The sequence below is a fragment of the Clupea harengus genome, chromosome 13, assembly GCF_900700415.2.
Source record: "Clupea harengus chromosome 13, Ch_v2.0.2, whole genome shotgun sequence".
Taxonomy (NCBI): domain Eukaryota; kingdom Metazoa; phylum Chordata; class Actinopteri; order Clupeiformes; family Clupeidae; genus Clupea; species Clupea harengus.
The window spans coordinates 1,857,127-1,872,762 of NC_045164.1; the positions used below are offsets into that span (position 1 = coordinate 1,857,127).

At 47.9% G+C, this 15,636-nt stretch overlaps 1 protein-coding gene across 3 annotated transcripts in view; it reads left to right on the forward strand.

The window, feature by feature from the left end:
• Positions 1–15,636, forward strand: part of heatr5b (HEAT repeat containing 5B) — a 29,079-nt gene that overhangs the window by 11,613 nt on the left and 1,830 nt on the right. For all 3 annotated transcript variants that reach the window (XM_012829875.3, XM_012829876.3, XM_031578795.2), the window contains exons 18-35: positions 233–423; positions 648–807; positions 1,029–1,218; positions 2,186–2,355; positions 2,667–2,814; positions 3,289–3,468; positions 3,841–4,095; positions 5,035–5,216; positions 5,565–5,633; positions 6,663–6,842; positions 7,244–7,487; positions 8,724–8,969; positions 9,222–9,349; positions 10,467–10,611; positions 10,968–11,240; positions 12,342–12,566; positions 13,158–13,309; positions 13,844–14,057. In XM_012829875.3, the coding sequence (XP_012685329.2) occupies positions 233–423; positions 648–807; positions 1,029–1,218; positions 2,186–2,355; positions 2,667–2,814; positions 3,289–3,468; positions 3,841–4,095; positions 5,035–5,216; positions 5,565–5,633; positions 6,663–6,842; positions 7,244–7,487; positions 8,724–8,969; positions 9,222–9,349; positions 10,467–10,611; positions 10,968–11,240; positions 12,342–12,566; positions 13,158–13,309; positions 13,844–14,057 (3,352 nt within the window). The remainder of the gene's footprint in view (positions 1–232; positions 424–647; positions 808–1,028; positions 1,219–2,185; positions 2,356–2,666; positions 2,815–3,288; positions 3,469–3,840; positions 4,096–5,034; positions 5,217–5,564; positions 5,634–6,662; positions 6,843–7,243; positions 7,488–8,723; positions 8,970–9,221; positions 9,350–10,466; positions 10,612–10,967; positions 11,241–12,341; positions 12,567–13,157; positions 13,310–13,843; positions 14,058–15,636) is intronic.

The following is a 15,636-nucleotide window of genomic DNA, read 5'->3' on the forward strand; positions in this document are numbered from 1 at the left end:
TCCTAGCTCTGTAAATGGGAAAGAAACACAGTGGCTCGGACTGAGCTGTGCACTATTCCAGTCCACAGTGGCTCGGACTGAGCTATGCACTATTCCAGTCAATAAATATGTTGAACACACATATCAACAACCTTTCACCAGAATTTCTAAACTCACATACCTCAGTATTATATTGTGTATCCTTTGGGACTGTGCTGAGGCTGTTCTCCTCTCTCCCTCTCGGTGTCTGTAGGGCCTGGCAGAGAACAAGAGCACCTTGGGCCCAGAGGAGGTGCGGAAGTCAGCCCTGGCGCTGGTGATGGGGGCGCTGGACAACCCTAACCCCATCCTTCGCTGCGCTGCCGGGGAGGCTCTGGGGAGGATGGCACAGGTGGTGGGTGAGGCCACCTTCATCGCCAGGATGGCACAGGACAGCTTCGATAAGTACGAGATGTCTTTCATACAGCCACACCTTCACACACATACAGTACTTTATATACTGTATATAGTGTGGGTGTGAGTGTATATAACTGCTCTGCTGCCTGTCTGTATAACACAGATTTACATGCAGTGTACCCATCCCTCTACTGGCCTCTGAATTTCTTCTGGTGTGTGTGTGTGTGTGTGTGTGTGTGTGTGTGTGTGGGTGTGTGTGGGGGTGGTTGCAGGCTGAAGTCTGCTCGTGACGTGGTGTCGAGGACGGGCCACTCTCTGGCTCTGGGCTGCCTGCACCGGTATGTGGGTGGCATCGGCTCGGGGCAGCACCTGAAGACCAGCGTCAGCATCCTGCTGGCTCTGGCTCAGGACGGCACCTCGCACGAAGTCCAGGTATTTTAAAAGGCATCAGGTTACATTTACAATCAAACTGATTTTTCCCATAGAGAGCACACTAGAGTATTACTGTAGATTTGAGCACTACGTGTATTTAGTGTGTGTGTGTGTGTGTGTGTGTGTGTGTGTGTGTGTGTGTGTGTGTGTGTGTGTGTGTGTGTGTGTGTGTGTGTGTGTGTGTGTGTGTGTGTGTGTGTGTGTGTGTGTTATCCTGGCAGACGTGGGCCCTGCACTCGCTGGCTCTGATTGTGGACTCCAGCGGGCCCATGTACCGGGGCTACGTGGAGCCCACGCTGTCCCTGGTGCTGACCCTGCTCCTGACTGTGCCCCCCTCCCACACCGAGGTGCACCAGTGCCTGGGCCGCTGCCTGGGGGCCCTCATCACCACCGTTGGCCCCGAGCTGCAGGGTAAGCCATGAACTGCACTCTGTTGGGGCAAACACACACTCAGAGTTGGATTAAAGGTGTGGTACTCGAACATGGCGTAAGATTGTCGATATTTGAACTCAACAGCCAATCAAATATGCCCCCTTCCTTCAGTTCTCCTGCATTGTTGCTGGTAGCAGTAGCAACCCATACCATCTGTGAGTCCAATTAAACTGTCTCAATTAAAAACCTAAAGGAAGAAGAAAAAAAAACAGCATGCTAAATATTGTACTTTGATTTCCAGATCTACAAATTGCAATAAAAGCATATATAAGCACAAGGAAACATTGACAAATCAGTACAAAGAACCACTAGAACTCCTCCTTTACCCAGACTAGCAAACACCCACATCACCCAAAATTCACATGTCTTCATACTTCACACCATTTTTGTCCATGTGGTGATTGTTGTGGGGTATAGTCCTGTTTTAGCTTGTGCTGTGATTTCGTAAGCAGTGGGGAAAAGGAACTTCACAAGTGGTTAGAAGCGTCAGCCTGAGTGTGAGTCACTCAATGTCGTAGTCTTTAGCATTGCTGAAAGATGTAGTAGTCGCATAGACAAGCCTTTGGCATTGCTAAAAGAGGTAGTAGTTGTCACAGACAAGCCATTAGCATTGCTCACTCCTGTGGGAACAGACTGGTGTAAGTTACTAAAACAGACAAATAGTGCTGTACTAACCATTCATGATATTTGCGGGTACTACAGTAAATGGAAAATGTATTGGGAAAACTGTAAAGCCCATTATTGAGAGTGTGTTTAGTGCCATCTCACTCCACAAATGGATACCGGAACTACTGTGAGTGTGCATCTCCACAAATGAACAATGTAATTACAGGCATAATAGTACTCTAATAGTTATGCAGCAAGGGGTTATCCGGATATTCGATATTATCCCTAATCGTAATCCGTCTCTTGTCCTGTCTATTTGTTTTGTGTCTGTCTCTGTTAGGTAATGGAGCCACCATCTCCACCATCCGCTCGTCATGTCTGGTGGGATGTGCCATCATGCAGGACCACTCCGACTCGCTGGTGCAGGCGGCCGCCATCTCCTGCCTACAGCAGCTGCACATGTTCGCCCCCCGTCATGTCAACCTGTCCAGCCTCGTGCCCTGCCTCTGCGTAAGGACAGACAGACAGACAGACAGACAGACAGACAGACAGACAGACAGACAGCTGCATGCAGGCAAATGATGCGTAAACACAGAACAATATTTGATTATTATCGGCTAATGCTAGACACGACACATTTTTACCCTGCAGATAAGATTGATACTTATTTACATGCAATTTGTATATCTGAGCAAATCCACGACCGTGATTTTGTGTGCATATGTGAATGTCTTTGTGTGCGGGTGTTTGTGTGTGTGTGTGTGTGTGTGTGTGTGTGTGTGTGTGTCTGCGTGCATGTGTCTGTGTTTGCGCTGGTGCAGGTGCACCTGTGCAGCTCTCACCTGCTGCTACGGCGCGCTGCAGTGGCCTGCCTGAGGCAGCTGGTCCAGAGGGAGGCGGCTGAGGTGTGTGAGTACGCCATGAGCCTGGCCAAGAAGTCCGGGGACCGCAAGGACAGCGGCACCATCAGTACGTCACATCCCGTCTCCACCTGCTGCTCAGTGCTGTGCTCCCTTCAATACAGTGTTATTCGCAATCTGACCGCTTTCTTGCAACCAAGCACGTTTCTCGCAGATTTCATATAGTTTTCATATTTTCTTTTGGCATCAGCAAGTGACCCAAAATGGTTATTTTTATAAATGGCCATGGCTCATTCTGCCTTTTTGAAATTGATATGTTTGAAACAATCTGATCTGGCTCAATAAACTGTGTAGATGTATTCTCGTAAACAATTAATGAAAATGGGTTCACATGCATGTTAAAACTGTTTCAGATTGATTACATTCCAAACTGTTTTATACAAAAACCTCCCACATAATATTTTGTTATTGTCATGTTATAATTTACAATATTTTCCCTGTTTTTTATTTTATTTATATATTCTTTTAAAGCAGTCAGTAGTTAATGTCTTAAAGTGACTGATGTCTTGTCCCCTACTTTTAGATCTGAACATCACGGAGACGGGTCTGGAGGGGGTTCTGTTCGGCATGCTGGACCGGGAGACGGACAAGAAGCTCTGCTCGGACATCCACGACACGCTCGGCCACATGCTGTCCTCTCTGGCCGTGCAGAAGCTGCCCCACTGGCTCAAGCTGTGCAAGGACGTGCTGGCCGCCACCACAGGTACCTGGAGATCGGTGGAGCTACTCATTCATTCAAAACTGTCCCAACACAGTCTTTGGCACTGTTGCCTACGTACTTGCACTAGGGGATTCAGGCTTTGGGCTCCGTAAAGCATACTGAGCCAATGTGATTTGTTAATGGCGAGATATAAATAAATGTAATTGAATTGAATAGAACAACTTAATGATTTTCAGTTCAATGAATCATTCACTCAGTTCAAGGGTGCATTGATAATGAAGCCTAAAGTTCCTAAAGCAAAGCTAAGGTGACAGCAGCAAGGAAGGACACCACTCTAAATGGATGTGTTTGGTGAATACGTCGTAAATTATTTTCGACCCCACGATGTCTGGATGTTCCTTAATCTCTTCACAGATGTAGGAGGGGCTGTTGGCTTCGAGATGGGGAAGGAGGAAGAAGACTCTGAGAAGAAGGACGAAACGGACGATGACACCATGTTTACCTCCCTGGGAGAAGACGACAAGTCCAAGGCCTCCGTCGCCCCCCGCTGGGTGACGCGGGTATTTGCGGCCGACTGCCTGTGCCGCATCATCCACCTGTGCGAGAACGCCGACAAGGCCCACTTCGACCTGGCCACTGCCCGCTCGGCCAAATCCAAAAACCCCAAAGGTAACAGTGACGCATTGCCATGCCGCCTGGAAACACAACCTTTTTTCGTGTCTGCTTTTGTTATGACAGGCTTTTGCATTGCTGCATCCTAATGAAATTCTCCCTTTGAAAACCTTCTGGTTCACTTGTTTTGATGCGTCATTGCCTCCTGCACCGTAGGGTCTGTTTGCGATCTGTTTTTCTAACCATCATGTGCTATTAATAGCCATTGAGGGGGATCACAACACAGTTAAGTGGAACAATTACACAGGAAATCATAAAGGTTTATTTCATGGGCTTATGTTGGGCTACCCCCTCCCCCCTCTGTTGCTGTGATTGTGCATCAGAGGAACGCTGATGTATAGACTGCTCTGTATGCGGACCGTGTAGCTCCATCAGCACCTCCAGCTGTGCTGCCGACTGACGACCACTGGTGCGTCCTGAACACGGCGGCCCCCCCTCTACCACACCCCCCACCCCACGCCGTCCCCCTCCGTGATTTCTGTAAGCCGAGCTGACAGGAGATCAGATGAGTAAGCAGAGAGGAAGTGATTCCGGCCGACAGCCGCTGCTCTCTGCTTATGTAAGCAGCCCGTCCCAGCCATCGTAGACGTGACATGAGCACCCCTCAACCTTAGATCTGAACTCTCAGCTAGCTGCTCTGTCACACACCCCGACTCCCCCCTCAGTCTTGTGTGCTTGACTGATAGCAGTGAACTTTACAATGCTTCAGGTCAGGACAAGGTTTAGGTCAGCATCAAAAGGCTACGGGGATGCTTTACACACTGATATTGTTTTTCGTCTGCATGAAACCTGTTTTTTGATGTCATCTTTATGATCCACAAATGTTTTTTTGCTGCAAAATAAAGCGTTGTTTGCTCAGTCAAACAAAGACCCATGTTTTCTTAGGAGGGCTCCTCAAAGTGACCGTGTACTGCATGTAATTCTGTTCTCTCCCAGGTGACCTGCTGGTGCTTCACCTGAATGATCTCATCCGAATGGCATTCATGGCCGCCACAGACAACAGCAACCAGCTGCGCATGGCCGGCCTGCAGGCCCTGGAGGACATCATCAAGAAGTTCGCCTCTGTGCCCGAACCCGAGTTCCCCGGCCACGTCATCCTGGAGCAGTACCAGGCCAATGTGAGAGAGGGCGCTGTTCTGCCTTAACCTCCTAGTTAATTAGTTGTAAATGCATTGTTGTCTTTCGGATGCTGCCACATTCGTACCTTTCTGTGCCCAGTAATAAGTTATGCACTGTTGTCATTTGATTTCACCATGGTTTGTGTAACTGGAGAACCCTGCAGTGTTTTTTTCCATCATATTGTGTCCTTAAACATTCTTCCCCCGGTGTAGATTGAGGTTCTGAGAGAGGCTAATTAATATGTGATGTCACATTTTTAGATGTCTACAATAAGCCATATACCTGACCTGGTTTTTTTTTCTGTCAGATTTTCTCCTTAAACACTATTCCCCTCGTTCCTTTGACAGGTTGGGGCTGCACTGCGACCTGCCTTTTCCCCTGACACACCGTCTGACATCACCGCCAAGGCCTGCCAGGTAAAGCATTCCTCACCATCTTGTTTGTAACACCAGTCAGGTTGTGGCTGGCTCTAAGAGCTGCAGTGTGCTCTAATATGTATCCCTGTGGAATGCTATAGTGTCGAGGCTGTTGGAAATGAGTCCAGCCTGATTGATGTGGGCTTTACTAGGGACAGTAGTAAACAGATGGCTGCTGAAAGGCAAACCCCTACTCTAACTCTCTCTCTGCGTCTTTGCGTCTTAGGCAGCCACTCTCTCATTCATTTGCTCTCTCTCTCTCTCTCTCTCTCTCTCTCTCTCTCTCTGTGTTATTCTCTCAGTCTTTATTTCTCTCTGTCTTTATTTCTGTCCATATTTTTTTCTCATCTGTTATCCTCCCTTTGCCTCTCTTTTTCTTCTGTCAAACTCTTTCTTTTTTTGGCCAGAGTTGCTCTTTCTGCTTCTCCCCGCTCCCCTTTAAGATGTGGCTGTTGGCAATCCTCCAGAGGCCTGTGATGTCTTCTCATGCCTTCAGCTCTACAGAAGACTTATGTCGTGTCTCAAGTCATGATTTACATTTGCTTTGAAGGGCGCGGCAGGAGGAGGAGTAGTCTGAAGTGGCATTGAGGGAGAGAGTCCTTGAGCTTGCTTGTCCCCATGTTAAGACCACACTCTTCCTGCACACAGCCTCCCCGACCCCTGACCCCTGGAGTTAATTACCCTGCTGATGAGTCTATGGGGATCTCTAAAAACAGCTCAGCTACAGATGGTATCCTCTGCACTCACTTCCACTTTGTTAGACACCCCTGTGAGACACCCACAGATCAAGGTTCCCTCTGGACAGCGGGATTAAACAGCTTAATTGTTTGGTCGCTACTGCCAATTCTGTCCTCTACTTTTGTGTGATCATTCTGCAGATGTATGATCTGTGGGCTTTAAATATTGTGCTTTCTGTGGACAAGGACATTTTGGATAGGGAAAGGGTGTCTGATCTTATGACATCCTGTGATCTTTACAGCCTCCTCCACCACCATCTCTCAATTTTCTGCTCCCTCTGTGTCTGTACAGGTGTGCAGCACCTGGATTGGCAGTGGCGTGGTCAGTGACCTGAACGACCTGCGGCGCGTGCACAACCTGCTCGTGTCCTCCCTGGATAAGGTTCAGGCTGGGAAGGGCTCCTCCAGCCAGCTGTACAGTGAGAGCGCCACAACCATGGAGAAACTGGCCGTACTGAAAGCCTGGGCTGAGGTAAGCAGATACAATGTGATGTATTAAAGTAATACTTCTTGGCAGGAACTCCTGTTATGTGAAATATCAAATAATATATATATATATATACTGTATGTCAAAATATTTTTTTTTCCATCTGCACCATTGCACTTCTGGTAAGCTCTTCAAAGGCTCTAGTCAAAGCTCTTTTCAGCCGCAAAGAAACTGTCTTTGTCAGCATGAGGCTCATCCTGTGAAAAAGGTTCTATAAATAACCAAACAACCTGCAAAAAATCCTTTTGATACTTTTGACAGCGTCTCTTATTGAGAGTTGATCGATGCAAACCATTGTGGCCAGTCAAGGGGTTCTGTTTCTAAAGGTTCCACAGCTGTTTGGAACAGTCCAAAGTAGAGTTCCAGTGCCCTTCTCTCCCCCTCAGGTGTTTGTGGTCGCCATGAAGATTAAGAAGGAGGCGGAGTCCCGGCCGGCGCGCCCGTCAAAGAGCGACGAGGTAGATGAGGATGAGGACTCGGACGAGGAGACGGGCATCCTGCCGCCAGACAGCCTGATCACCCTGGTGCAGCCCGAGCTGCCCGCCCTAAGCCGCCTGTGGCTGGCCGCGCTGAGGGACTATGCCCTGCTCACGCTGCCCGCAGAGTTTGCCAGCCAGCTCCCACCTGATGGTATGGAACCACAGTCTGCAGGAAGGGAGGGACGTGTGGGGGGCTACGGGTGGGTTTATATGGGACGGAGGGTTTCATAGGAGTGTCAATAGAGTTGAAGTTAATGATAATCAATTGGAAATATATCGAAGCAAATAGAAGAGGACTCTGGCCTCCTCATTTACATTACATTGAAGCATTTAGCAGAGGCTTTTATTCAAAGCAACTTGTAGTGCAGTACAGATATACATTTTTCATTAGTATCTTGGGTTCAATCCCATGATCCTGCTCAGCTAGTTGTTCCACCATTTGAGCCACAGGAACGTGTGGTAAGGTAGGTGAGGTGCAAACATTAGCTCACAGAGTGTGATGATTCTTCTGGCCAGTTTGGCAGTGCTACAGTGAAGCTCCTGGATTAAACTGCACAGCAGGCGATCCAGTGCTCCCAAATCCCTTGCCTCCCTAAAGGATGTGTTCGAGACGGGGATTACGCCTGGGTTTAACTATATTGGTGCATTTCCTTTTAAATATCCCTTGATGGGGAAGTAGCATTGCTCTACCTGCTTATAACCTTTAATCTGTCCAAATCTCTCAGCCTCAGTTAAGTCCCACTGTTAACTGTTTAACTTAAAGAGCAACTTGAAATAAAAACCAATAGTTTGTTAGGTGGCTGAGCCAAACAGCATTACCACTCTAATGCCCCGTTCAGGTATGTTGACAGTTTAAGACGTCCTGATCTTATTTCAGTAATGCCTGGCCTTAATTCCTTATCACCAAACCTCAACTGCACGCAGGACATTGGTCTATAGACTCCCCAAATCAGGAATTTGCTTCTGGTAACAGGGAAAATGACTGCTAAGGGCTGCTTGGTGTTTGTGATGATGATGACTGGGTGAAATTATTCTTTCCATCACATCTATCTCATAATTTTCATCCAGAGCTGCATGGGTTTAAGTGATGGAAGGTGCAAACTGGGCTTGAATAGTGGAAAGCTCCCTAATAATGTTAGCCTGAATTGCTGAATGGTCTTACAAAAGGGCCTCTTTTCCCGGGGGGGGAAATTCCCAGAATGTCTTAGTTCCACTTCATTTGTGACCTTTTGTGAATGGCTGGAAGACAGACTTGATTTTCCATTAGCTTTGCCGTCACTGCTTTTGTTATGGCCCCTGTGGTCATATCAGCTCCTAAATGATTTCATTCTTCTTTCTTACTTTCCTCCCCCCTCGTTCATTCTGCCCTTCATCTCCTGATGTCCAGGTGGGGCCTTCTACACTCCAGAGACCATAGACACAGCCCGCCTGCACTACCGGAACTCCTGGGCCCCCATCCTGCACGCAGTGGCCCTCTGGCTCCACAGCACCGGGTTTGGATCTGTCGAGGGCTCGGAGGAGGCCCCCTCTGCCCCTCTCAAAGTCCCCGGGCCTGCCGTTTACCCGCCGCTCGGACAGGGCCCTAACAAGAGCCAGGAGGAACTAGTGAAGGAGCGCATGCATCTGCTTCTAGGTAACATCTGGCAGCCATAGTCTCTTGAGTTTGAACATCAACGGGAAAAGACGGGACATAAAGTGTTTTGTCACCTCGTGTCGCTTTTGCTCGACCTGCCTCTGTAGCTTTTAATTCCACCTGTTGGTGTGTAGGTTTTGCGAGAGGAACTACTGTGTTTACCAAATGTATCTATTTTTTTCTCTCTATTGCTTTTCTCTTTTTTTCCTCCATCACTTTTGTTTGTCTTTTGCCCCTTTATGCATCCTCCAGGCATCAGCATTGAGTTCCTGTGCTTCCCGCGGCCCGAGGAGCCCATAGAGCACGTCATGTCCTGCCTGCAGGCCCTCTGCACCCTGCTGGACTCCCCCTGCGCCCGCCAGCACATCGCCCAGGACCAGGTGAGACGGACGTGCACACATTCACGCCTGCAACCCGGAGTCACGACGGCAAGGAGTTCTTTGAGTCAGGAGGATAAGAGCTGTGAGCACCCTCGTAAAGACGCGAATCGAGCTCGTTACAGGAGAAAAGGAGCTGTGAGCACCCTCGTAAAGACGCAAATCGAGCTTGTTTACGTCTCCAATTAGTCTCTCATCAGACTCCGTCAGTCAGGGATGGCTCTCAAATGAGGTCATCAACCTTATGTAGAGTGGAGTAGAGATAGAGATCTTATTGCCTCAGCCACCTCGTGATGATGATATTGAAGGGCCCGGAAATGAGGGGGAGGGGGAGGGGGAGGAGGAGGGGACAGCCTTGGCTGAAGCTGCACTGTCATCCTGTGATGGAGGTTAGCAGACAGCTTTCCCCCAATGTTAATGAGTAGCCCTGTGGTATCCCGCCACATAACCTGGAATTATGGAGCTGAACGCAGCGCACAGGTGTGACCTCACACCACTGAAGATGTGTTAAGCTTTTAGACCAGAAGTCAGCAGGGTTAAGGTCACAGGAGGCTGGAGTATTGAAGTGTAGGTAGACCTCTTACCTCTGCCTGTGCATGTATGGGGCAGGGTTATTGGGTTGAGGTTTCCTCTTGCTTTAGCAACGTGATGGCAGTTTATGCTGTTTTTTTAAGCTTTTCATTTTAGTTATGGCCCAAATGAATAGATTAAGGTTAGTGGATTGCACCCAATCCATTACATCATCCCATTTCAATTCCATTTGGGAGCCTTGATCATGTTTGCAGGCCACAGGCTTCAGACGCCTGCAGCTGGCAGCAATGGGGGCGAAATTGGCAGCAGAGGAGTTTTCAGAATCATGTGAAAATGGAAGAGGCATCCTCCACACGTGCTGATCACTGCCCACTGCCAGATTACAGCATTGGTTACATCATGACCAGACAGACCAAGACAGAATTACAGTTTTGCCTGACCTATTGCTAATGATTAATGATGTCCTTTATGGAATGTACGTGAATGTCACTGAAGAAGTCAATTGTGCGTGTGTGTGTGTGTGTGTGTGTGTGTGTGTGTGTGTGTGTGCGTGTGCGTGTGTGTGTGTGTGTGTGTGTTTCTCTACCAGCTGTTGGCAGTGGAGCTGCTGAACGTGCTGCACAGGCTGCTGCTGACGTGCGACCCGCCCAGTGTGCAGCTGCAGGCAACTGCATTGGTGCAGGAGATCATACACGCCGCTCTAGACCACCTGCAGCTCCAGTGCTCCAGCTCCAGTGAGCCCACACCACCCCACCACCCCCCTCTCTCACACACACACACACACACACACACACACCTTACACACATGCAGACACACTCATATACACACTCACAAATATTCATCACATACAGAAGCACACACACACACACAAACACACACACACACACACATGCGCCTCACACACACTCTCTCTCTCTCTCTCTTTGTCTGCAGTCTGGATAAGCATGCCTATTTTAGGCCCATTCATCCTAATAAAGAAAATCCCTTTGTGGATTTAGTCTCGTTTTTTGAGTAATGTAGTGAAATTGTAATTGACTCTTGCACTCTTGCCATGATGGACTTCCCCTTACCTGTCTACCTCTGCCCCAGGTGTGGAGGAGGGAGGGGAGAAGGAGTCGGCCTCGACCCTGGGGGAGGGCAGCGACAGCGGGGAGCTGCTCCCAGGGAAATCACTGGTGTTTGCCGCCATGGAGCTGCTGGTGTTCATTCTGATGCGCCACCTGCCCCAGCTGAACGCACGCACCAGCGACTCGCCCAGCCACCTGCAGTACCGGCCCCACAGCCTCTCCGAGGACAGCACTCGTCTGGTGGCCGCCACCGTCGCCATACTGGCCGAGCTGCCCGCCCTCTGCTCTCCAGCAGGTTGGGAACCCCCCCCCCCCACACACACAGACACACCCCCCTCCCTCTGTCTCTGTCTTACCATATGGTGCTCTGCTGACGTGCGCACACACATACTCATATGTTGTCATACCCACTGGAGTGCCTTAGGACATTACCTGTGGCGCGACAGTCATGACCTAATGTATACGGTATGCTGACACAGCGCGTATATGTACTGACACACACATCTATGTACTGACACAACACATATGGCAATAGATTAAGAGTCAAATAGTTGTGACACGTGGCACACTTGCATATACATATTAAGGTTTACCCAGTCTCTCCATTGAGTTACGCACACGAGCACTCAAATAGTACACCTTCACACCCTTTCGGAGAAATACACGCCCTACCTCTGGTATAGCATGAAGTAAGTACCTAGTACAGAACATTTGCCAATACACGCAGTAACTGTAGGTTCTATTGAAGCACTGTGTAGTATTGCATACTATTCTTACTCTAACCAAAAGTAATCTAATTTCTCATCTCTTGTCATTGATTTGCATGCATGATGGCACTCTTTTGTGTTTTGTGCTTTGTGTGCGCTGTGCCAGACAGGTGTAGGTGTTCCACTTCTAGCCCAGTGGCAGGTGCGCTCAATGAATCATCTGTCTGGGCAGGAGTAGATACAGCGGCAGCTAACTGGCACCTGGACTAATGACTGCAGTGTAGCCATGCTGACTGTGTTAGACTTGAATCAGCCCTATTAGACCTATTATTAAAGTGGATAATGAGGCTTTCCCTACATACAAGATGCTGAATGAAATATCACTAAATGGTCTGAATAACACACAAATATCTGAATAACTTCAAAGTGAAGGAACAAGTGTCACACTATCACTGGACAGGTGCCTTTGTCCTAACTGACTGAAGGGACCCACAGCCAAGGAAGGGATTTTATCAATATCTGTGTTAATTGTGGTCATTTTTAATTGTGGTAATTCAGTTAAGCATGGGGATCAATCAAGGCTTCAGTCTTGTATGAATCAGACCTTAGAGAGTGAAGTTTGATTGGGATGCCGAAAACAAGATGGAAAGAAAGTTAAACGTATCGTATGGTTTGTCCTCGCTCATCAGGAAGCATGACGATCCTACCCACCGTGCTGTTCCTGATCACGGGCGTCCTGAGGGAGACCGCGCTGAAGACTCCGGATAACTCCGTGCCTGTGCCCGCCTCCGCCGCCCTGCAGGGCATCAAGACCATCATCACATCCCCGCTGGCGCGAGTAGAGAAGACGCACACACAGTGGACCAGCCTGGTCAGGAGCAGCCTGGCTTCTGTGTTGGAATATGCTCAACCTGGTGAGAGAGCGAGACACACGCACACACACACACGCACACACGCACGCGCGCACGCACGCACGCACGCACGCACGCACGCACGCACGCACGCACATATACATGTATTCAAACATACACGTACAACTATATATAATATATAATAATAATATATATAATATGCATACATACCTACAAAAGCTTGCATACATATACACATTCCTAATCTCAGACGCTTTTTGTGAAATTCAACAAATTGCTCATCAGTCCTCTAGCTTAAAAAAAACTCATACACAATCCTGGCTCTGCACTGAGCCATAAACAATCCCAGCCAATCAACCCAGTGCTTCAGGAGCACAGAAGGGAGCGGTGTAATTTAATTGGCTGTTGAACTCAAATATCAACAGCATATCAACAGTGAAACCGTATCGGGACTGCATCTTTAAGGTATAAATTGTCCTTTAGTTTAGTTGAAGGTTGCTGGGTTATTAATATTATTATTATTATTATGATGTGTTACCTTCTCCTAAACTGCTTCTTTAAACAGTGCAATGTATCAGGATCAACTTTTCATCCATCTTCTGCCCCTGCCCCTACCTTTGTGTGGTCCCCCAGATGAGTCTCGGCCCGTCGTGGACGAGGTGAGCATGCTGACAGCCATCACCCTCTTCCTGCTGTCAGCCAGCTCAGAGCTGCTGGGCGTCACCGCCCTCCAGAAGGGCTGCATGGACCGCTTCCGCAATGCCCTCAACTCCAGCGACCCATGGGTATGACACACATGCACACACACACACACACACACATGCACACACACACACACACACACACACACACACACACATGCACACACACACACACACACACACACACACACACACACACACACATGCACACACCCACATGTGCACACACACACATGCAAACATATACACACACATCTCTCTCAAACCCGTTGTCGCATGGTGTGCCACCCGTTCAGTCGTATGCAAACATTCATTGAGCTCACGCCGTGTGCGCGTACACACAGAATCAACTGAAATCCCCTCTCAGTTCAGCGCTAGATTTGTGTGAGCTGTCTGCAGCTTAAGGAGTCCTGTCGGATCAGAGTCAGATTTAGACCTTTTGTGTTGCATATGCCAGATTTTCTATGACTTTAGCCCATTGTGTGTGTGTGTGTGTGTGTGTGTGTGTGTGTGTGTGTGTGTGTGTGTGTGTGTGTGTGTGTGTGTGTGTGTGTGTGTGTGTGTGTGTGTGTGTGTGTGTGTGTGTGTGTGTGTGTGTGTGTGTTCCACTACCCATAGGTGCAGGCCCGCTGCTACCAACTGCTGTTGTCAGTGTTCCAGCACTCCAGTCGAGCTCTCTCCACACCTTACATCCATGCTCTGGCTCCGCTGCTGGTGGAGAAGCTGAAGGCGGTGGAGCGCAGCAGGCCCAGCACCCCCGCAGAGCTGCAGGCCGTCCAGGAGGGAGTGAAGGTCCTGGAGAACCTGGTGGCCATGGGAGAGGAACAGAACCGTAAGTCAGAACATGGGACAAAGTTCTGCAAAGTTTCCCTTGGATAACGACGTGTATAATGGGATTTTAAGATCAGTGGGATTGTACAGTGGCATTCTCATAGGCTTTTCTTCCAAAGGCTTAAAAATGAATGAAAGTGACTCTTTAGTCTTAGATTGATCTTAAGCCTATTTATCATATTTCTACAAAACCACAGTAATGTTCAAATGCAGCCACTGTATAACCACAGAGGAGAATAATATTGCATGCACTTAATAATATTTAATGATGATGTTCAGAGTTGAATTAATAATCTGCATTTCTAATCTGCATTACAATATGGATTTAAAACTCCCCATTGTAATGTGTTGGGCTGCAGCATGGTGATTTAACACACTGCTCTACATGGAAAGTGATGCCATAAAGTATTTATCTATCTATCTATCTATCTATCTATCTATCTATCTATCTATCTATCTATCTATTACTAGTTTTGCTATTGTGTCATCTTGTCCTAATATGTCTTGCTTAAAATCAGCAGCTAGCAAGTAAACATGGATGGGTTTCAAAAAGGAACTGTTTTGGTATACCTTTTGCCAGTGATAAAAACAAACACAGTTACAGCAAAGAGTTGACTAATGGGACCGTCTCCTCTATCATCCGCTGAGATCATCCAGTTTAAATATTGAATATAAAATTGGAATCATATAAAAGGAAAGGAGCTTCAAGTGTAAGCCAATGGATGGTGTGACAGTGTGTCAGGACTTTCCATGCAATTGCTTTTTGTGGGCTGCTGGCTTTAATTTGAACTTCAGCTTTAATTTTCACAAACTTTTGAACTTAAATTAGATTTTTTTCTTTTGTCTTTGCATACCTGTGAAGAGAGAACAGGTTGCCTAATTGTGAAAAGCTGAATATGTGATTTTAGGCGTTTTTCACACTTGAAGTCACACTGAGGGTGTATAAATGGGCAGACAGAATTATCTTTTCTGAATAAAATATTCTCACGTAACGTGGAACATTTTTATGTGAAAATTGGCTGATCAAAATAAGTATTTCTTACCCTTTCTCCCCTGTCTTCCTCTGAAAGCTCTAAAGTGTGTGTGTGCAGAGATGATGTATTAGCAGGTGTAAAGGGGCGATTAGCATGGCTGTGTGTTAGATGGGCCAGATCGGGTCAGTGGAGCCGTGTGTCGTGCCTGCTCTGTAATTATGTCTCGGGGTGTCTTCGCACTGGCACAGAATTTGAAACAGCCCGACGCAGCACTCCATCAACTGGCTCATTGCCCTGTAACAATTTGTGTTATCTCTGTCGCGTCTGCTCTTTCCTATGGACTTGCCATGCTCACATCGCCCTCATGATTCCTAGGTGACTCCTAGTGGTGTGTGTTTTGCGTTTTGCGCTTCTCAGTTGAGGTGGGAATTTGGCCAGGGTTAGACAGCAACTGGTTGGATGGGGTTTTCTGCAGCCACCCCTTGTCAGGAAGTTATGTTCGTGTATGAGTCATTAGCCTTCTGTGGTAGTGAGACAACAGAGGGAGTGAGAGTCTGTGAGTTGAGAGAAAGAGAGAAAGACAGAGAGAGAGAGAAATAGAGAAGA